Source organism: Pagrus major, chromosome 11 (assembly GCF_040436345.1).
Source record: "Pagrus major chromosome 11, Pma_NU_1.0".
Classification (NCBI taxonomy): Eukaryota; Metazoa; Chordata; class Actinopteri; order Spariformes; family Sparidae; genus Pagrus; species Pagrus major.
Genome location: NC_133225.1, coordinates 28,707,411 through 28,730,972, shown reverse-complemented (window position 1 = coordinate 28,730,972; position 23,562 = coordinate 28,707,411). Strand labels below are relative to the sequence as shown.

At 38.7% G+C, this 23,562-nt stretch overlaps 1 protein-coding gene across 2 annotated transcripts; it reads left to right on the top strand.

The window, feature by feature from the left end:
* The first annotated feature begins 1,147 nt into the window (after positions 1–1,147).
* hps3 (HPS3 biogenesis of lysosomal organelles complex 2 subunit 1) lies at positions 1,148–23,546 on the top strand. 2 transcript variants are annotated; one of them, XM_073476639.1, is made up of 26 exons: positions 1,154–1,190; positions 2,619–2,652; positions 2,755–2,818; positions 2,910–2,981; positions 3,263–3,356; positions 3,575–3,648; positions 4,124–4,336; positions 4,569–4,638; positions 5,712–5,800; positions 6,202–6,316; positions 6,599–6,752; positions 6,852–6,934; positions 10,035–10,209; positions 10,453–10,534; positions 11,545–11,702; positions 11,894–11,995; positions 14,231–14,339; positions 14,986–15,236; positions 15,511–15,688; positions 16,158–16,391; positions 18,597–18,794; positions 18,977–19,180; positions 19,442–19,546; positions 20,781–20,987; positions 21,096–21,183; positions 21,979–23,546. In XM_073476639.1, exons 3-26 carry the CDS (start codon positions 2,768–2,770, stop codon positions 22,104–22,106), a joined length of 3,234 nt encoding a protein of 1,077 aa, XP_073332740.1. In that variant the 5' UTR covers positions 1,154–1,190; positions 2,619–2,652; positions 2,755–2,767; the 3' UTR covers positions 22,107–23,546. The 2 variants fall into 2 exon arrangements, with proteins under 2 accessions (XP_073332742.1, XP_073332740.1); XM_073476641.1 differs by lacking the exon at positions 11,894–11,995 and having other exon boundaries at positions 1,148–1,190; positions 2,619–2,818.
* The last annotated feature ends 16 nt before the right edge of the window (positions 23,547–23,562 follow it).

Sequence of the window (23,562 nt, the reverse complement as noted above, 5' to 3'; positions counted from 1 at the left end):
TTTCCTGTTTTTCAGTGCATACCAACACCTGCTGAACCCTGTATAAAATGCTCCTATCATTTCAAACCGTGAACCATACATACATTTTAAGCAAAAACACCAAATGTTAATTTATAACAGTCTGTATATGTATAATATACACCTTGTGTATTATTATGGGTGCTAATATGAATGTGCATGGACATGCAATAAAAGTCAAATGAAATGTGTCGCATTATTTTTGGGGACTAAAACTATTCACAAAATAAAAATTCAGATATGTCACAGAATATACAATCAAGTGAAATACTAGAACATCCAAATATCCCTAACTAATTTTGAGTAGTGTATTTTATTTTATTTTACTTTACCTTATTTCCATCTAATTTGATTATTGTTTTGTCTGTTCTCAATTGTGCAATTTAGAAAAAAGACAAAGTACCTAAGTGTTACTGTAACCGACTGTTTTCTCTTGTTAAAAAAGAGTCTCATTGAGGGAGGGGCAGTGGGAATCATGCATAGGCGCTGAAGTATTTTGGCCAATTATATGCACATTTGTGGGGTTATTATCTACATATGAGGCTTTAGTTTGTTAATTTATTCCATAAACGCACAATATTAGAATAAGATCCATCAATTGATCCACTTGCAGCAGGATAAAGACATATGACAGTCAACATTTCTCTGAAAATGGTGTATATGCAATGTAACACAATTATTTTATTTATTTATTTTTCAATTTTTAACACATTTTGATTTGTACATTTTATCTTTCACAGCAACAGTAGTGCTAAGGAGGATGTAGATCCTGCATACACTGGAGATGTGGAATTTAATTTTCCAGATTAATGAATTGATCTTGAATATTATTGAACAAAAACATCGTAATTTTAAGACTGAAAACATCACTGCAGCCGAGTCTTCACAAAGTCACAAAGTAATTATTAAATACAGACAAATAAATGTCTCAGAAACAGACAAAATAAAAATAATGACAGACAGATCCACCCTGTAGTTTTAACAACTCGGTAGCCAATGAGAACGTCAAACGCAATGCAAGCAGGAATATGAGCCAATGACAGTCGAGAGTGGGCGGGCGCTTTGTTGTTGTGGTTGTCAGTTCACTTCCTGCTTTACGGCGTGAAATCAATAAACTGCAGCAGTGGATGCTGAAGTAGGAAGAGAGAAGGAACCGAAGATCTGGCAGCAAAGTAGGTACTTTAAACTACTCTGTTAATCCTATTCTGTAAAGACTTAACCAACTGAAGCCTGTCTGTTACTAAACTAGAGTAAACGCAGAGGATTATGTCCATCTGAAGTGTATTCGTAACAGTTACACCCTCGGCTGCTCACAAGACTGCGACATGTGATATCGATTAGAGAAACACATACGGGGCAGCTATAGCCCTCTCTCAGCTACTGCTAGAAAACCACTCACCGTTTAAATGTTGTTATATTTTGACTGAATAACTAGATTTCAACAATGTAAAAAGGTGTCAGAGGTGACTGTGATGCTTTCAGAAGAGACAGAGCTAAAAAGAAAGTAAAATAAAGTTTTAAATGATGGTTTTCAGTTGATGATATGAGGGGAGGCCTTTGACTGGTCATTTCACCAAAGAACAAATAAACTGGCAGCTGATCTAATGCATATATTTTTGGTTGAAGGCATACTCATCCAGTGAGACTACAAAGAAAGATGGGTTGTATTTGTTTATTTTATAATGTCATTTTCAACATTTTAAGCACCACAAACACTCCATGACCTCTATTTTACTGGTCATATGAAGTTCATGTTAAGTTAATTACATGTGCTTATTCATTAAATCCCGAAATGTGAAATGCTGTGTTAGACTAAAGTCCAAAGATATTCACTTTGTGTCATATGTAACATTTCAAAAGCTGAAACAAGAGAAGATTTGGCTTATGGAAAGGATTAATCAATCATCAGAATAGTTCCAGATGAATTTTCTGTCGATGGATTTATCGATTAATTGAGAAAATTACATGTCAAGTGGATAATTACACACGTCTTGCGTTCCAAATGTTAATATCTGAAAATTACACTTGACTACATCGTGTAAATGTACCATCTCAAGTAAAGTGTCAGAAAACCACAAGCCTAAACGTGAGGTTTTCAAAACCAAAATGTTAAAGGGGACACTATGTAGTTGTGGAGAAGAAATTCAAACTCATTTTAATATTAACAATATTAATGAGGTAATAACACAAACTCAGAATTTTTGTTTTGTTTTACATAACTGAATAAACAAGCTGTTTTCAGAGAAAAATAAGGTCACTAGAACACTGTTTGAAGCTAGAAAGGTGGCAGGGTCCGCCACATATAAAAAAAAAGTAAAACAGTATGAAATTGTGTTGTCCTTTAAGGTCAGTTTGTTTATTCAGTTTATTCAGTGATGGAAACAAACAGAGTTTGTTTATTTAGTTTGTTAAGGCATAAAATTCCATTAGTGAAGATTAAAATTTCATCCCCGAAACTACATAGTCCACCTTTTAAGTAATTTCTAGCCTCATATCATGAAGGGATATCTAATTCTGATTAGTGTATATACTCTAATGGGAGATTGTTTTTGACTAAATAACTCTTTTGAACCTTGTTTTTTCTTTTTAAATGATGGTAGGTGTCCTGCTGGATGAAGCCTCCAAGAAACACAGGTAAAGCAGTGGAGTTCATAGATTTGTCAACCATCAAAAGAAGAGAAATCAGCAGTAAACAGTTTGTTAAATTTCCACACTGGACTGAATCTGTTCCCCAAGAGGTGGACCGAACATGGTGCACGTCTACAACTGCCATCCTTTCTCCTCACAGCAGATAGTCCAGGTAAGTGGAGCCTGGCTGATTCAAAGCAAGTTCTGTAATTTTGTGTCTGTATTTGCACTTATTTTAACCAAATTTACTTTCTGTGTCTCAGGTGGAGCAGGAGCCTGGACTGGTCTGCTGTGGAGGCGGAGCGCTGTTTGTGGTGGCGACTGGAGGATGCAAGGTCACTTAAAATATTTCATTTTATAAACCATAATTGAGTTTTTTAATGTATTTGTGTGGAAATGGTGTCAGAATTCTAACCTCATTGGTAGAACCTGTGATACCTCATTAAATGGATATCCAGTCATATTATGAAATGTTTTCAGGTTGTGGGAGTACTTGTGAGTCACAACACTTTCACGTTCAAGTTTATCTTAAGTCTGAAGAGGCAATCTTTTGGAGATGGGAGGTTTCTGCGGTATACTGACTATGTTGTGGTGTGATGTGTTGAACTGAACCCAGGTGGAGGCCTACAGTGTGGAGCAGGAGGGCTGCCCTCTCATCTGTCGCTTTGCTACCATGGGCAGTGTGAAGAGCATCCAGCACAGCAAGATAGGTAAACAAAAAATCCCACCTTTCTTCCTTTGTCAGCCTCAACAGTAACTACATGAGTATCAATATTCACCAGTAGCAGTTTGCTTGTTTTATATGTGAGTGTAGCAGCTGCTAGCAGGAGAGTTACTGTCTGGTTGGAGGGATAAAAAGAGATTAGTGATAAATAAACCATTTTTTTAACATCCTTGCTTTTCTCTGTACCTCCCCACTCACATCCAGGAGACTACCTGGTGACCATTGAGGAAAAGAACAGTGCCACCTACCTAAGAGCTTACACCAACTGGCGCTACCAGGTATTGACCACGCTTTTAGATAGGAAGCCGGGAATACTGACTCGGAAATATCGACTGCCGACTTGCAGTCAGGGAACTTAAAAAAGTCAAAGAAGGAAGGGTCATTACTTCACTAAATCTTTTTTGGTGCCAGACTGTGGTGATGGCTGTATTGAAGTCTATGGGAGATGCATGGAGAAACACACTAAAACCTAACATATCTATGTCCTATGACTTCTGATAAAGAAATGCCTACAGAAAATAAAAGAGCACATTTCGAGGTTAACGACAACATTGAAAAATGTTTGACAGGGCTGATGATATGGTGACCGTGACCCAGTGTCTCTGGGCCAGAGATAGCGGACAGGCCGGTTGTCCGAAGGGCAGACTAGAGCTGCTCCTAGAGGGGCTAATTAGGAGGCTATATAATCTTGCCTGCTTTAAACTTCTTCATGCCATGTCTTTTTTATGTAGAAATGTATTGCTTTCTATCCAGGCGGAGGAGAAGGCCCGAGTCGGAGTGCGTTTGTTGGGCCACCTGCTGCGTGGGGCATCTGTGCGGGGTGGAGTGCAGATGGAGATCATTGAGATCCCTCTGTCAGAGCGTCCTGTTGCTGTGGCCTGCTGCTCCATAACAGGGGACCTTCTGGTCGGCTGTGAAAACACTCTGGTTCTGTTTACTTTGAGGAGACAAAACCAGCAAACACTGGTAAGAATCCAGGAAGTGACAGCAACATTAAAATACAAGTTTCATTATGTTTAAGCCTTGATAAAGTATTGAGGTGATACATCTATTGGAAGTCTTTATTATCAGGTTTACCTTTCATGAAAAGCATGTTTTTGTCATTGCCAGTTATCTATTGTAAACAACATATTGTACTCATTGATACACTAAATGATGCAGCAGCATAATGTTTTTTGTCTCTGGGGGGAAAAAACAGCAGAATCAGAGTCAGCAGATCCTTCAGAGCACCTGGCCAAACACGCAGCAGAGCTCCAGTCAGAGTCAAGGTAACTTAAGGAAAGTGAAATATAATTGTTAAAGGTACAGTTTGTAAGTGGCATCTAGCAGAATAGACTTGGCAGAAATGGAATATAATATTCATAAGTCTGTTTTATTTAGTGTATAATCAGCCGAAAATAAGAGTTGTTGTGTTTTCATTACCTTAGAATGAGCCGTTTATATCTACATAGGGAGCGGATGTTTATCAGCAGTACATTAGTTTCACTGAAACCTCAGTTTGTGCCTCTCAGAGAGCTGGTGGTAACGGTTACTATACTTAGTAGAAATACTCGATGCTGTTGTGGACGAGTCCATATTGAGAAAATTAGTTTCTTCTCCATGAGGGCCACCGTAGATTCTGGGGCTTCTCCAGTGTCTTCGGAAAGGCAGGGGTGAGCGAGGAGGTGTTGTCGCTAGATGGCTCTAAATACCCAATCTATTACACACTGTGCCTTTAAGGAGGGCTGGGCGATATGGTCAAAATTTATGTTTTTATCATATATGTCTTGCTCAGTTTCTAATCTATACAGATTCAGGCTCACCAATAGAAAAAAGTCATTTTGTAGGTATTTCAGAGTTTGTATTTTCCTGGAAATGGAAAAAATGTTGATGACTCATCCTGCACTCCGGGGTGTATATCAATAAAAAATTGATATGCCATGGATGTATAAAAAGAAGGATGCTGTCAGAGCAGATTGTTGTTATACAAAAACACAACTTCATAACTGGATCAGATTTTATGGAGAAAATACTCTCTGGTTTCCCTCTGCTGTCCTCCGGCTGCTTTCCTCATGTCTGGACAGATAGTTACTAAAGTAACCAGTAGCCTCCAAAGTGACACGTCCGGACTGGGGCCATACGCAGCCTCCGAGAACTACAGTTACAGTATCAAAGTGAGTTTTCTGATAAGCAGATACCTGTAGCCTTTTTTGCTAAGGTAACTGCTAACTACTGGATAACACACATCCACCACTATTGGCTACTGAAGGAGTACAAGGCTGTATTGAAAGAAAAAGGGTCTACTTTGATGACTCTTCCTTATTATCCTGCTCCAACTGCCCTTTGCTCTACTTGATTTTAGGTCAGACATCAACATCAAACCAGAATGTTTCCATCCTGGATTTTGAACGCTCCGTTATTCTGCATCTTCCAAAAATCAAGGCTAAACGGGTACGTTCAAACAATCTTTTTTTGGTGTGTGATATTTTCCTTACGGTTTAATCTATTATCTGCTGCATAATCATACCAAACTATATATTCCATATAACTATTTTGTTTAGATGTTACACACAATGATGCTAATCCATACTTACTGTGGTTTGCATTTTATCACATACTGTTACATAGATACATTACAACAAATATAAGTTATCAAAATTGTATTATAATTAAGTTAGCATAAGACTATGCATGGAACAGAAGGGTTATAAACAAAGCAAAAGTCCTAAATAATTCTTGATAACTTCACAGGCAGAACAGACTTGCATTGGCTTTTGTTTAGGTATTTCTCTAAACTTCTGAAATTGACAGCCTTCGGACTTGGTTGCTCTAAAACCTCCTCTGCCCCCTAGGTGGCGCTGTGTGCAGGATATGTGGCAGTGCAGGCAGAGCTGGAGGTGCTAGTACTGAAACTGGACGCATCATCTGAACCTAAAACCATGGAAGAATCATCAGAAACAACTAGAGGTTTGTATCTTTTTCTATGTTGGTTGGTACTGATGCTTTAGCTTCAAATAGGCTTCTTTCTGAGGCTCCATTGCAGTTGATGGTTATGGATTGTTATTCTGTTTAAAGGATCCTTGTTTCTTTTTTATGATGAAATTTAAAAGACTTGGACACAACAAAAATACAACCCGATTCCAAAAGAGTTGGGATGCTGCGTAAAACATAAATGAAAACAATATACAACTGTGTTTACCAACAATGGTTTTACGAAGTGTTCCTGGGAATAATTTGTGATGTGTGCAGCAGATCACCTAGAAGACCAGGCTGACTTTCTGCTCCTCCCAAGACACCAGGAGTTGCTCGGTGATCGAGCTAAAGACTGTGATATCCCTGTCAGCATTGAAAAGACTGGGCTGGAGGACAGAGGACAATACGCTCTGTCATATGTTCTCTTCAGGTGTGTGTGTGTATTTCTGAGAGGCAGCTTGACCTTCAGATCTCTTGTGTATTTTTGCTACGTGAGGTTTATTTAACTTGTGTCATTTCTGTCTTGCAGGCGTTTTACTCCAGACTTCTTCCAGGGCTGCAGTGTAGAGGAGACTCAACTTCACTCTCTACAGCTCTACCCGCTGTTCACCAGTCAGTACAGCAGACAGTATGAGATACAGAGACACATATACATGTAGACCCACGTGGTAACGCTTTGTATTAAGGCCCTTTAAATAGGGTGCTGCAGGAATGATGTATTTTTGTGCATCTTACTACACTATACTATACACACTTTACTATAATTGTTCAATTTACAAGTTGTAAAGTTACAGTAAGAACAGTTTGCAGCTAAAGTCTGCCTGTAAAATCCGTGTATCATTCGTTCATTCGTTTTTCAAAATAAAACCAAAAATAAGAAAACGAAAAAACTATTCCTTTTCTCAGTATTCGTTTCCTAAACTAAAATGAAAAAACGGATAACGACTCGTTTTTTTCAGTTTTCGATTTTATGCTCAAATGAATAATGGAAAAAACGGATAACGAGCGTTTCCCGTTTCATGTTGCAAGCATTTGACTGCGGTCAAGCCAGCCGTGGTTCGCGTTCGCTTGGTCAAATCAGCCGCACGTTGTTTTCTAGTGCGCGAATATACGGACATTTACGGTAATCGTAAAGACACCGCTCTAAAGAGCTGCTGGTAGTGACAGTGGGGCGGACTGAAGTCACACAGTCAGACCCGTGAAAATTACGATACTTTTTCAGTAATTATTCCTGGTAATATACTGAAGGTATCACGGAGGTTTGCGTACGGATTTCAAAGTAAAGGACGAAAGTCAAAACGTAAGGATATTTCACCCAACTTTTACGTGGAATAAAAAGCTTATTTTCCATCAGCATACTGCTGAACTTAGTACTCCCCAGACTACCTTCATGCATAATATCAAGTACTTTTACTGTGTACTTTTTGAGTAATCCTCTGTCAAAGTCCTTAACAGAGGACGAGAATAAGGACAATTTGCCCAACTTTGACAGGGAATAAAAAGGTTATTTTCCATAAGTAGTCTATGATTCTTATACTGCTGAACTTAGTACTCCCCAGACTACTTGCATGCATGATATCAAGTACTTTTACTGTGTACTTTTTGAGTAATCCTCTGTCAAAGTCCTTAACAGAGGACATGATGAGCACATTTCACCCAACTTTGATGTGGAATAAAAAGGTTAACATGTAAGATTTCAAACAAATGTTTCTGGCTTTTGATGTTGAACTTACTTAGGGTTGCTTTGGTGTTACAAAAAACACACACAAACACAAGCATCTCTTAAATTAGAATGATCTATTTCACATCTATAATACTACTTACATGTTAACCTTTTTATTCCACATCAAAGTTGGGTGAAATGTGCTCATCATGTCCTCTGTTAAGGACTTTGACAGAGGATTACTCAAAAAGTACACAGTAAAAGTACTTGATATCATGCATGCAAGTAGTCTGGGGAGTACTAAGTTCAGCAGTATAAGAATCATAGACTACTTATGGAAAATAACCTTTTTATTCCCTGTCAAAGTTGGGCAAATTGTCCTTATTCTCGTCCTCTGTTAAGGACTTTGACAGAGGATTACTCAAAAAGTACACAGTAAAAGTACTTGATATCATGCATGCAAGTAGTCTAGGAAGTACTAAGTTCAGCAGTATAAGAATCATAGACTACTTATGGAAAATAACCTTTTTATTCCCTGTCAAAGTTGGGCAAATTGTCCTTATTCTCGTCCTCTGTTAAGGACTTTGACAGAGGATTACTCAAAAAGTACACAGTAAAAGTACTTGATATTATGCATGAAGGTAGTCTGGGGAGTACTAAGTTCAGCAGTATGCTGATGGAAAATAAGCTTTTTATTCCACGTAAAAGTTGGGTGAAATATCCTTACGTTTTGACTTTCGTCCTTTACTTTGAAATCCGTACGCAAACCTCCGTGATACCTTCAGTATATTACCAGGAATAATTACTGAAAAAGTATCGTAATTTTCACGGGTCTGACTGTGTGACTTCAGTCCGCCCCACTGTCACTACCAGCAGCTCTTTAGAGCGGTGTCTTTACGATTACCGTAAATGTCCGTATATTCGCGCACTAGAAAACAACGTGCGGCTGATTTGACCAAGCGAACGCGAACCACGGCTGGCTTGACCGCAGTCAAATGCTTGCAACATGAAACGGGAAACGCTCGTTATCCGTTTTTTCCATTATTCATTTGAGCATAAAATCGAAAACTGAAAAAAACGAGTCGTTATCCGTTTTTTCATTTTAGTTTAGGAAACGAATACTGAGAAAAGGAATTGTTTTTTCGTTTTCTTATTTTTGGTTTTATTTTGAAAAACGAATGAACGAATGATACACGGATTCTGTAAAGATGGTGAGTAGATGTGTCTCCGTGTTTGGCATGATGATGTTTAATGTCCGAGACAACCTCTATACTCTCATTTAGCCACTTAAAGAAAATGTAAACGCTTTAACATTCAAACTTGGACTATTTACTGGTATAAATCTCTTCAGTTTATGTTAACCACAGACATTATTTCAGGCATTTATTCGAAAACCTGTTGACTTTGAGAAGAGGGAGCCAGGAACGCAAAAATGCTCATTTATTTCCAGGCTTTGAGACTCATTCCTGTAGCAACCTAGAAGCACTTGTATGTTTTGACAAGATGCTTATTAACATTAATACATCTATATAAACATTAATAATAGCATCATAAACATGATGTTGGATAATAAAACATTTGTAAGCACTCATAGAAAATGTTAACAGTTTATAGACACTAAAAAACATTGATAAAATCCTTATGAGTTACTTATAGTTGTATCAAAAAGTATTAAAAACACATTTATTGCGTTTAACAAACCTAACAATAAATGCGTTATATAGTCTTAGTAATGTTAATGAGCATCGTATAAGAACTTAAAAGGACTGTATATGCATAGACCTTAATATAAAGTGTGACCACCGACATATAGAGAGAAAGGGTATCAGTATAACAGCAGAATTCTGTAAACTGTAAAATCAGACAGAGCTGATCAAATATAAACCACGATTCTGTTACCACACTGCTTATTTCTTGCTTAAAATGTGTTCAGAGCCATATTCTTGTGCACTTTTAAAGGAAAAGTTCACCCAAAAATGAAAATCCAAAACATGACAAATATTTTCTTTTTTTTGTCAAACATGGTTTATTCTGTCTCGTTCTCTCCAGGTAAGCAGTCAGTGTCTCAGGAGGAACCAGCATGTGTGTTTTGCTTCTTCTCTCTCCCCACTGCCGGCTACCTGTACAGTCTGAAGGGTGGTGTCGAGCTTCTCTCAGCCTATCAGTATCCAGAGAAGGTCCTGGAGGCGGTGCTAGCAGACCACCTGCTGCACGTCATAACCAAGTACGTCTCTGTCTGTGTCTCTCTGTTGTAGTCTGATTTGATGTCTTCACTGAATCACAGCTTATCACTGGATCAACTGATATGACAGAAACCACATCATTATCACATTTAAAAATCAGTCATGACAAATCATGTAAACTAACATTGAGTCTTCATTCATAGACACAAGATTAAAGATTGACTATGTTATGATTTCAGTTGATCATACAAGTAAGCTTGTATCTTGCTTTGTGTGTATGGTAGGAGTGCATTGCAGTGTTTCACAGTGCGCTGTGCAGCAGTAGCAGCCAGGATTGAAGACCCCTACATCGATACCACCATGAAGGTATGAGCCTGTCTTTAACTATTCATTCCCACCACTGTCCTCAACTGTAGCTGCGTTGCGTTCCACGGTGCACATAAACAGTGCTTCATGCTCCCTGTGCAGGGAATGTGGAAGGGAACTTCTGAACACCCTGCATCGTCACCAACTCAGTCATCACTTATTCCTTGTGTTACCCCGATAATGTAAATACCTTGGATACCTGTTATGGCTATTGTGGAAATTATACACCACCAAAAAAAAAAAAACTTTAACTAATACCATTCCAAAACGGATTCTATTGAGAACGTGATTAAATGTGATTTGACAAGATATAGACTACATCGTCATTCCTGAAGAGATTAATAGTATGCAGATTGTTTACAGATGAGTACTTTTATGTATATTTATGAAGATTATAATCTATCATGTCGTCTTTGATAATTAGGAATCGAACATGAAATTAATACCAGGTCTCAGTCACCCTGTTGTTGTCACCATTGTCAACCTGCAAAAGCAAGCAAAAATACCGGAGCAGTCAAGAGGTCAAAGACAGCTCTTTTCCCTAAAAATATGAGAGAAATACTAAAATAAATATAATGAAATAATAAATAAATATGAATATTCAATATTATATGAGCATTGTTGTTTTTAAGTATCTTGAATATTCATATGAACAGTGATAACGGTTCAAACTGAGCTCGATTGTGTGAGTGCAGTGAAGCTTTTGGCTGTGAAGCTTTGGCGACCCCTAGTGGGGGCTGGGACCCCCAGGTGTATTAAGGTAAAACATGTCAGGCTGTGGATTTGTCAACCTGCAATACAATTTCTCTGCTATCCAGTCAGTTCTGATGAATCCATACTGATTTTCGTTGTAATCAAAATCACAATAGTTTTTGGAAATATTACATGGTGTTCAGTATTATGAATATTTGGTATTTAGAAGATAAATCCAAATATTTGTGTGTGTGTGTGTGTGTGTGTGTGTGTGTGTGTGTGTGTGTGTGTGTGTGTGTGTGTGTGTGTGTGTGAAGGCTTGTCCACCCTGCAGCCTGGAGGTGTGTGCGCTCAGGATGCAGCTGTTTATAGGTCTGCGGTCAGTGTGTGTCCACGGCTGCCACGTCATCCTGCTGTCCACCGCCGACACAGACACACCAGAGGAGAGCGAACGTACCACACAGCGCAGAGGCCTGTAAGTCACAGACACACACACATACACACATGACCTTGAGAGTGTATCGATCATACGCCTTTTAGTTTGAAAAGCTTCATCCGACATGTCATCAGATTCCTCCCTGCCGGGATACTCTGAAGGGGGACTTCATTAGCAGGCATACATGCATTTATAAACCTGTTCACTGTGTGTGTGTGTTGTTATTTTAGCGAGTTGAAAGAGCACACCATGCTGACTGGTATTTTCCTGGCGGTGGGAATCGATCCCGCAACCACGCCGGCTCTGGAGAGCCTTCTATCACGCCCCTTCCTGTAAGACAAACCCTGCCCCCCCTTTAGTGTCTGTTGTCACTTCCAGGCTGAGCTGCAACGCCAGGAAACCCTTGAAATACTCTCCTAAACAGATGGTTTTTAACCGAATCTTTAGATTAGCTGTTATTTGGAAGGGAAACCTTGACTTAACAGATTCTGTTTCACCTTTAAAATGTAAAAAAAAAAAAAAAATTGATTTGATTTGATTCAATTCATTTGATTCAATTAATTAAGAAATTCAACTATTTTGATCATTTCAGACCTAAATTCTGTAATTATGAAGCTAATATTGGATCTACAGTGATGGCACTAATAATAGTAATGAGAATTCACGTTTGTTAATATATGAGGACTGACAAGCTGTTAAAATGATACACACAAATGTTGAAAAACTAAATCCCGCAAAAAATTATTCCGTTTCAAGATTACATTTGACCATATCCAACTAAACATATTTACACCTTTTTAAGAAAAATTTAAAGCACTCAAATTCCCTGTAATTCCTGAGGCTTTGTTTTTGATTCTATGAACTTTCTAAATAAATGCATAAAAGGTCTACCCATTTCCTTACAAAACTCTGTACAGGAGCTAAAGTAACCTCAGAGGCTTTACAGCTTGGTCTAAAAGTGACAACACTTCCTGTTTTAGTCCCTAAACCTACCAAACCATAACCTGCCTAACTGCCCCCAGTGTGTGTGACTTTTAGCTCACAAACTAATCACATTTGGACTGAATTAAAAAGATTTTGTTCGGTTAACTTAAAGATATAATATTTAGGAATTCTGCATTAAAATGTTTAAAGACGGCAAGACCTTCGTTATATATTTAGTTGAGTTGTGTACTTAGATCATCCTAAATGTTGACAACAATGTTTAAACCCAGAGAAATCTACAGATTTACTTAAGGTGATGGTGTGTTTTATTTGGTTGCCAGTCTCACATTTTTATTGGTCATATGTGAGCGGACTGTAACGTGATGTGAAAAATGAGACCTTCCCCGTCTCTCTCGCTTGCCTGTACAAGCCTGTGGATGATTTGTTTAAGTTGTTTAATGCTGCTGGACTGTGGACTTCTTTGCGAAGGACTCGAGTCAGATTTTCTGTGACAGTCTAAAGGACGTGACTGTGATGTCATACATGTTTTTGTGTGCCTCGTCTCAGTGCCGCTGTCCGCTCTGCTAACAGATAGCAACAGTAGCTGACATTAGTTTAGAAACGGAGTCCACTAACATAAACTAACAACTGACTTCCAGTACAACACAGAAGTCCAGAGAGCCCACAGATCGCCTTTATCAATTTTGTGGGATTGGTGAGAATGGGTAAGATAGGGCAAAGATAATGGATGTACATTAATCCGATTATTATAATTATGGATCATTACAAATATGCTTAAATGTAGTGACGCAGATGCTGTAGTCCCCATAATCCCAGCATGCAATGTCCTCGCTGCTTTTGTAGTTTCCAATGCATGTGCAATGTCATGACACACATGGAATCATTTTTCAACTTGGTTCATGGAAAACCTGACATGCATTGTTCAGTTTAGTGTTTGTGTATGTCTTCAGTGTGTGTGTGTGTTCAGTGTATCACCTGTGTCCTGTAAACATACATCCATTAAGACAACGAGTTACACATTAAAAAACTATATTGACATGATTGAAAATGAGGATAAAGAAACAGCAGAGATGGAAAAACATCAGTTGTTGTAGTTAATGTCAAGGCCATTATTTTCCTCAAGCTTTAAAGGTGCAATATGAGAGAATTCACCACCTGTCAAAATCCAAACAGATAGGGGGCAGAATATCACCAGGGAAACCTTAAATTGCTGCTAACTGTAACCGCAGTAAGCTTTCTAACTTGGTTAGTTGTGAGTTAAACTAAAATTCTTACATACTGCACCTTTAAAGTAACTTTAAATAGGAGCAGGCTGTATCATAGTTTTTAGACTGTGACAACATCATGGTACACAGCACCAAATGAATTTTATATTATATATATATTTGTATTGCCAAAATAAACACTCAACTGTCAAGCCAAACACAAGGAAGCCGAGTCTAAGGTGAGTTAAAACAAGACGGCAGGACACAAAATGTAAAAACACAAAAAGTCAATATGAGTAATTACAAGTAGAAGGAATAAAAGCGATAAAACAGGTAAAATCACAGAAGAAGAAAGAAAAACCAGTAGTCTGTGTGATTATACTTCATGATAGCTCTCTGTGTAACCTCTGACCTCAGGAGCAGGAAGTGGACAATCTCGTCTCCCAAAGAAACCAGAACAGTGGGACACGGATGGAACCTCTATGTTGTCGACACCGTCTCCCCCCTCACTCTTTACCAAGAGATGGTAACAACGATAGACTCACTTTATTAACCTTGTTGTCTTCTTTGAAGTTGTATTTCCTAAAAAAAAAATAATTTCATCTTGCTTTAAGAAAGTAAGATTTTCAGATTGGATTACAGACAGAAAACACTTTATAAAGTTACATATATTTACACTCTGATTATGCAGTGATGGAATGTAACTGAGTACGTTTACTCAAATTCTGCACTTCAGTTCAGTTTTGAGGTGTTTGTACTTTTCTGAGTATTTAGATGTTTTGCTACTTTCTTATTCCACTCCACTACATTTCAAAAGGAAATGTTGTACTTTTACTCCACTACATTTATTTGGTGGCTTTAGTTACTAGTTACTTTTACAGATTACCTGCTGCATCAGAGCCAAAAGTAGCACATTTTTAAATGAATTTATTGTATCAGCAATCAGATAAAAACAACACTGATTCCGATAATCAGAAATATTAATTGGATATTGGATCCGATAATCAGTCAGCCCACAGTGTACGGTGTATATATCTATACGATGTTTTTACTCAATTACTATTTGTATGGGCAACTTTCGCTTTTACCAAAGTAATATTTTAACATGTCATGTTTGACTTTTGGGTACTTCAAACAACACAATGAATATGTTTGAGTCTTCATATTTACAGGTTGAATACAGTCAGAAGTATGCAGAGACTAACCCAACGGCCCAGAGCCTGCGGCACCTCCTCAGTGAAGCTCACCTCCTCCTCCGAGCCTCCTTACTCCAAACATCAGGGCAGCAACAAAACATCGAGGGAGAGCCCGCGGTGTCTCCAAAGACAGACACAGACGGACCATCTGAGAAACAGACAGACAGGGAAGAACTGGAGGAGGCGTTGAGGCAGAACTGTGCACAGCTGGGAGACTGTTTCAGCAGGTAACACACACACACACACACACACACACACACACACACACACACACACACACACACACATATATACTGTAAACACACATTTAGACTAAAGGGCAAACATCCCATAAAAAGCTTAAACATGACAGTAGTCCAAATTTTACAATGATATAAAACAGAGAAAAGCAGCAAAGAATCAATACATTTTGTCTCCATAAATGATTTATTGATGATCAGAGTTGTTGCCAATGATTTTTCCGTTGATCGACTAAAAGTTGTTTCTTTCCTGCTCTGTAAGGGGCAGTCAGAAGGACTGCCACCTGGCTCTGCCATACTATAGGATGTCTGGTCTGTCAGTCACAGAGGTCATCGCCAGGAACCACCCACTACCCAGCAGCCCTCACTCCTACGGCCCTGGCTTCCTGTTTTACCTGAAGCATTACCTGTTAGAAGAAACAGAGCAGAGCCTCAGTCAGGTACATTCAAACATCCCTGTAGGCTCGTGAAGTTAAGGTTGTTATGAGACTTCTATGACCAGGAGGTATTTTGAGATCTGTTTTGAAGGAGCCATTCTGAATAAATCATAGTTACATTTACTTTGTAGTATTAGAATGAACAACATGGAACGACCATCACTGCATCACTGTCGGTGCTTCTGTGCATCTAAGTTCTCCCTGAATACAGCCAAACATCACTGTTTATGTCTTCAACGAGGTCTTTCCTTTGCTTACAAGAAAAAGTGACTTTGACACAGCTATGATATAACCTGTAAAATATGTATAGAATGTGTTATTAAGCAGTTACTAGCGTATGCACTATCATTCTTATGTTCGTCAGTTCATCAGCTATTTTGTAAACATTTGTTTCAACAGTTATCCATAATACCGTCATTAATGTACAAGGAAACTAAAGAGACAGTGGAGTTAAATAATTCTCTTTCTGCAGGAAGAAGCTGATCAGGTCATAGACATTTTCAGCCAGTCAGAGCCCTCACAGCTGGTCAGTGTGTGTGCCAGCCCGCCCATGGTAAACATCAGTCCTGAGCGGACGCTGCAGATCTTACAACGTCTGGAGGACACAGCTGGCGTGTCCGTCCCGCTGACGATCACCATGGCAACCATGATGCTGCTTTTGGACGACGTGCCGCAGTACACACAGCTGATGGAAAGACACGCTGAGGTCAGAGAGGGATGTGTGCATGTGTGTGAAATCTGCACTTTATCTGCACACAAAAGTTTTTCTCTTTATGTATTAGTATGAGGTAAAAGTTGATTTCACAGTGTATTGACGACAGAATAATGGCACCAGCAGCCTTTAGATTGGTTCCCTAAAAACCCCCGCATTAATGGTGCTTTTTTTTGTGCCACTGGGCATGAAATCTCCTGGGAAAATGAAGGCTGACTGCTTTCACATCTCCATTATGAACTAAATGAATGAATGAACGTTTTGTCCTGTGTTGGGGGTAATTGCTACTCTGAGGAAAACCAAGCGATTATTCTTCAATTCAAAGGTTTGAGACCAGCTACCTGATATGTAGGTTTTTTGAATATAATTTATTTTACACAAAACCAGCTTTCATAGAAACATTAATAAAAAGCAATGGAGTTGCACAATTCATCCAAATTGGGGGTGACACAATATTGCGACATTAACGATAACTTTGATAGAAAACAATGTAATATTGATATCATGTTAATAATACACATATGATACAGGGTGTCCTTGTGCATCTTTTGTTTATGAGCTCATCTGGTTGACTTACATGTTGACACTACATGTTGTGTAGTTGATAGTAATTGTTCATTATGTGCAACAATTATTCTATTATTATTTTTTATTTTTTGTGGTTACAAACTCTCTCCACCTCCTTAAACCCGTATTTTAAAGGTAATTTATTAAACAAAAAAGGAGACAAAACAAACAGTAAACAAAGTTAAAGATGGATTTGATTTGTTTTTTCACCCCAAATTTCTATTGATATCACGATAATTTTGTTATCATGAATTTGTTTGTCCACAGTAATCGTGTAGTGGAAATCTGATAGTGTGACGGCACTAATCCAGATATTATCGTAATAGTACTATGGCCACGTATCCAAATCACTGATTCGCAATGTTTTGATGAAGGCTAAATGTGTGACAAAACAGCGTTATAATGAAGTACTGTAGTGCTCCAGATGTACAGACCCAAACAAATCACACATCACATCATCATGATTTTAATAGATTTTTCATCGAAAATAAAAACAACTTGTGATGGAAACATCATTCCCACTAATCAATTGTAATATCTATCTGCACTGTATCATGCAGCCTTGTAGGCATATAACAAAAAGTGATGTGAACAAGTAATTTTAGTATAAGACAGATGTTTTCAAACAGCTATTTCTTGCATGAAAAACAAAAAGGGCTTTGATAGTTAAATAATGTTTCAGGGCACACCAGTATGGCTATGAACGCTAATAATTGAATGCAGCATTTCAGAGTAGGAGCATTGTAGAAATTAGTGATGAATCTTTTTGACACCTTGCAGTTTGCATTAAATCAAATTGGACTGATGAGTGAATCTGATTGGATGCGGAAAATGTCTCACCAGCCACCACTGGACACACTTTATTTACAACTCAAGCTAATGAATAATTTTACTCTAACTGAAAGCAACATTCTGTAGAAATTGGCATTTTGTGTCATTTGGCGCCCCCCACAGTTTCTGAGTGCAACACCACTGTTGTAAATACAAATCCCAGGTCTGTAACAGTTTATCAGATGTAATGAAGGTGTTAACTACAATCAAAAGTCATTACATCATAACAGTGTTGTGTGTTGAAAACTTGTATGTTGAAGTAAACATGTATGTAACGCTGTGATCCTACCCTCTCACTGAATACTGTGATAGAGTGGCAGAGTGATTGAGACAGAGACACCATTCACCATATTACAAGACACTGTACCATCAAAATGATTTGGAAGCTGTTAGTTGTAGTTAAAGTTGCTTTAAGATCTGCTTGTGGTGTAGGCTGGACAGAAGCTGTAGAGAGACATGGTTAATTTTTCTTGTTTCTAATGAACAGAAAGGAGAAATTGTGTTACTCAATACATGTTCAGCATGTGTTTCTCAATCCAGTGACATCTGCAAGCAACAGTTTTTGATGGATACTATCCAACATTCATTCAGACATTTCCTGGAGGCAACTATTTTGGCACATTATAAAGCTTTAAAACATTATAACTGGTTATACCTGTTGCTTGTCAGGTGTCCTTTACAAAACTAGTGATTGTATCGGGACAACTTGCATAAATAATTGTTAAAAGAGAGTGCAGAGAAGGTCAAAGGAATCAGTAATTGGGAACGTGAATTCTCAGAAAGGTGTTTGTGTGTGTTCAGATGCTGCTGGTGTACGGGTTCATCGAGGAGCCAAGGCTGTTGCTACATGGTGGAGGTGGAGGCCAGCACACACACGTCTGCCCCACAGTGTTGACTCGCCAGTTGGCAAAGTCTCAACCGGGGCTGCTGGTGGCTGGCATGGTGGCTTTACATGAAAACAACAAAGTTCAGCTGGAACAGGCTGATCACATATTCAAGGTGTGTGCTAGGAGATGAGAAGTAACAATATATTACTTATTTGTCACATTGGTTGATCAATCTTGGAAGATCTTGGAAATAATAGCAAATAATAGTGTGTGTGTGTGTGTGTGTGTGTGTGTGTGTGTGTGTGTGTGTGTGTGTGTGTGTGTGTGTGTGTGTGTGTGTGTGTGTGTGTGTAGGAGCTGGGCTGTGAGAATTGCTTGCAGGTGGATTTCTGGGAGGCGATGCTCATGGCCTCCTCACAGGACGCTGTCATCCAGGAACTCCTGTTCCGACTGTCATCCGTCTACATCGACCGGCTGACAAACACAAACTCAGATACACAGTCCAACCCTCCACACACACTTTCAAGACGCAAGTACCTGAAGAGCGCCGATGATCTGGTACGGTAGCTGAAATTTTGATTAAATACATGTTTGAATTGATTAAATATGTTTTTGATTAAATATTTTCTACACTTGAGACTAAAAGTATGTTAATAAACGTATGAGACTGGCAGAACACATTTGAAAGTATAAGCTGTCCAAAAATACATATTTTTTGGCTGTTTGCAAGGAAAATTTTTATGTATGAGGTTCAGAAGTCAATTCATCTACACAACACTCTCACTTGCTAAGAGGGCTGCATGTTTGTGTGTGTTTCAGATAAACTCGTGCTCCCATTACGGCGCTCTGTACCCGTGGCTCACGGTTCTCAGTCCAGCTCACACTACCAGCTCCCAACACCAGGAGGCGCTACACAAACTGCAGGTAGTTTACCTATGAACCAAACAAGTCTGCTTCTGTTACACCCACAGCAAGTCACTAGCATAAAGAATGACGAATCAAGGAGGTAGATATTAAACTGTTTTTATTACAGAAGTTTAGCTTTAAAAAAGTATGCTCACCCACTTTAACTTCCTCGCTGTTAGTTCACAGAGCACAGTCCACATCACACCAGTGCACACTGTAATAAATAAGTCTAACACACTCAGTGATTAACACTGTAAAAGGTTACACACCTTTTACAGTGATTTCACAGTGACATTGATTTTGTTTTCACTGTAAACCATGAACATCACAACTGACTGACTGAGATTCAATACCCATATTTTTTTGCCCGCAACCAAGTTGCTTGTCAGGACGGACTAGACAGAACAAAACAAAAAGCGAATAGTGAAAACAGTCCCACGGCAAGAGCAGCTAATCAACCGAAAACACTTTATTAAAAACTACATAGACTAACTTTAAAATACCTTCCGTGTTGATACTGCTACTACCACTACTGCTGCTACTCTCATACGGACCGCCAGCCGCTTTCAACCCAGCAGGAAAGCAGGTCTGAAATAATTGAGAACAACAAATACCGCACACATTAAAACCTGACAGCACACAACAATACACACATAAACCAGCCTTAAGCCTCCCAGTTGTTTATGGTCTTGCGGTCTTCCCTGCACGACAGCATGGAATGAGGTGTGACTGCCTGCCTTCAAGCTGTTATCAGTTGTAAAATAAGACTTGAAAAATAAACTGAATTAATCATTAACAATTTACAATCTTGTGTCAAATTACACTACAATAAGAAATTACAACAACACAGCTACATTTAGCCCCCTAATAACTGAGTATTTACTTGGTAAAATATACATTAAATTATAGTATATTATAGGACTGTCATCACGGGTAATAGGTAGGTAATTACAGAGAAGCTACAGCTGAAATATGAAGAAAAACCTCTTCTATTACTCATCAATTCAACTAAAAATAGCACAGTTGTGACCGGTTAAAGCTGGTAATAACTCAGATATAACTACATACTGTCTAGAAAAGAAGGCTACCAATTATTTAAACCAGCCCTAGTTTGATTATCTAGAAATTAAGATAAATTAATAAAATTATATTGTCTCATATAGTGTTATTTCATGTTTTAAAAGTCTTGCTTTCTTCTACTTTTTGTCCTGTGATTTTAACCTGAATCATTCCTGTGTCCCTGTGTCTCCAGTCTCTCCTGTGCGGTCCATCACTGTCTATGGGCTCCGTCGGGCCTCTGATGGAGCGTCTGTCAGAGGAAACCTTATGGGGCTTCAGCCTGCACCTCCTCTGTGCCACCAGAAGGGGGCAGTATGACAGGAGCATTGAAAAGCTGCTGGACCGATGTCCTCAAGCCATCATAGCCTACGCCAATCACCAGTTACAAGACAAAAATATGGTTTGTGCTGAGCAGTAGTCGAACTGTGAATTGTGATTTTACTCTGTCACGTCTCTATGCTTACAGTGAATCTTAAAATATGTCACCCTGTCGGTCTCATCTCTGCAGGTGTTGTGGTGGCAGAAGCTGCTCCCTGAGCTCTGTAACAGAACGAGAGCTGCTGCAGACAATGGTATCCTATTGGCTGCTCTTAAAGGTAAAAACCTTTCCTAAATTATAATCAGTCTGTTAAAGCTATCCCAGTACTTAGATCTGATTTTAAGGCTAGGTGACTACTTCACATATATTTGTCAGAGGCCTCTCATATTTACTTGGACTTATTTCTATATTATTTTTTAAATTAGGAGGTCACTTTGAGATCAAGACCTCATTTACAACCAAGACCTGAGATTAAAAAAAAAAAAATCAAATAGAATAAATGAAAAAAAAACAAAAAAACAGAAATGGTAATGGCATAGAAATATATTAATAAAATAGGCAAATTTAAATATACTATCATATAGGCAACAGCATGACAAGCGTTACGATGCATTGTGGGTAACATAGGTGCCTAGTTTTGACAAGGATGCAGAAAAATTTAATAAAAAAGACGATATCTCCCATTTTCAGCTGCATCGATTTTGGTCCTTTTTTAAATACTGCCCTGTGTGAGTCCAACAGTGTTATAGGAGTGTAATGCTAAATCATTGGAGCACTCTTTCAATAACCACAATTTCCACAGATAAGCCATGCAGTACAGTGTAAAATACTCGTTGTACTAGTATTTTTGTTGTACGGTTAGTATTTTCTGAGGAAGATGCACTGGAATGTCTCAAATCCTGTCTACAACCCTGATCTCACTGAGGCTGTACCGACCCTCTTCAGCACCAAGAGTTGACATTTTCTCTCAAAAGTAGAATAAACATCCAAGATGGTGTTCAAGAGTGAGATGAGCTCTGGTGTTGATGTTTGGTTGCCTGGGTTTTAACGTGGCTGGTTTCCATGCCCACAGAGACGCTGGTTGTGGTTGCCATGGAGATGAGCCCCGCAGAGTTCCTGGAGCTGATACCTGACGACGGCACCGCCTCGTACTTTCTGCCCCACCTGTTGAGATGCAGCCAGAAACACTTGCTGGCCTGACACACATGACTGGACGTCTGTTTCACACTGATTTGAGTAAACTGAAGGACAAGAACAAATGCAGTCTGTGGTTGCTGCACTGGAGCAGTTGTGGGCTCAGTGATTTGCTCAAAAGACCCTCAACAGTGGTGTTGAATCATCCTTAAACTGTGTCTAAAAGATGGTTAGCTTTGATTCAACATAATGCTGTGACCAGCACTTTGTTTGTCCTCTGACAATCATGGACAAGTTTGTGATGATACAAGGACTTGACCACCTTTTCAGCATTAACAGTCCGGTGTGTAGGATTTAGTGAAGTCTGGAAAAAAACCCTTGTCTCACCCTGCAGTACAATGGCCGCTAAAAGATGAAAACTGAAAGTCCCTCTCTAGAGCCAGTGTTTAGTTTGTTTGTTGGGCAAGTGTAGAAACATGGTGGTGCAAAGAAGGACCCACCCCCTCTGTAGATATAAAAGGCTCATTCTGACGAAAACACACCAATGATTAGTTTCAGGTGATCTTAGTATCAGTGCTCCCGGGACAGCATACTTTTGGAAGTTAGCATCGCCCTGGTTCCCTCGACAAAAAGCCCATGGAATTTTTCAGTTGAGGGGATTATTTCCGAAAGTTTATGATACTGACCCGTTTAGATCAGCAAGATAATCTTCACAGATGAACACCACTGATTTTTGAAGCATAAATGCGATAACTACATAGCAGTTGCATGAGTTCAACGTCACCTCCATTAACCTTCCATTCTATAAACACTTTACTATAACTTGATCAATCTGCAAGCTGTAAAGTTAGAGTTAGAATAGTTTCCAACTAAAGTCGGTCTGTAGAGATGGACTAGTGAGCTGATGAGTCTGTTTAATGTCCCAGACAAGCTCTGTAGTCTGATTTAGCCACTTATTAGCAACCACCTTTTTTGTAGACACAGAAATGCTTTTGAATTTAAATGTGGGGTATTTACTGGCAAATTTTATATCGTGGAACAAAACATGAAAATATCCCATATAAATATCAAATATAAGTTTGTGTTAATCACAGACCTTAGTTCAGCCATTTATCCCAAAAAAAACTCATTCGAAAAACCTATTGACTTCAGGCAGGGGAACCAGAAGTTATTTCAGTGTTTTAGGACTCATTCCTCCAGCACTAGAAGTCCTACACAACATAGTTACACAACATAGATGACATGTCATTTTTGCAACGTTATAAAATACGTCTGTATCTCACAGCTGCAGAGAAACATTTCTAAATATTGTATGTATATACTCTGTTAGGTGATAAAGTAAAAGCTCAAATGTTTAGCTACTATGAAAATGTATTTTTATTTATTAAGGGTGCTATAATCCTTAATCCAGACAGTTAAAGCACTGAAGAGCTGTGGGGTCCATCACCAGATTTCAGTCCACAACATTTTTGATTCAGAAGAATAAAAACTTTTTGAGTTTCATGATTTGTCCTCTAATAAC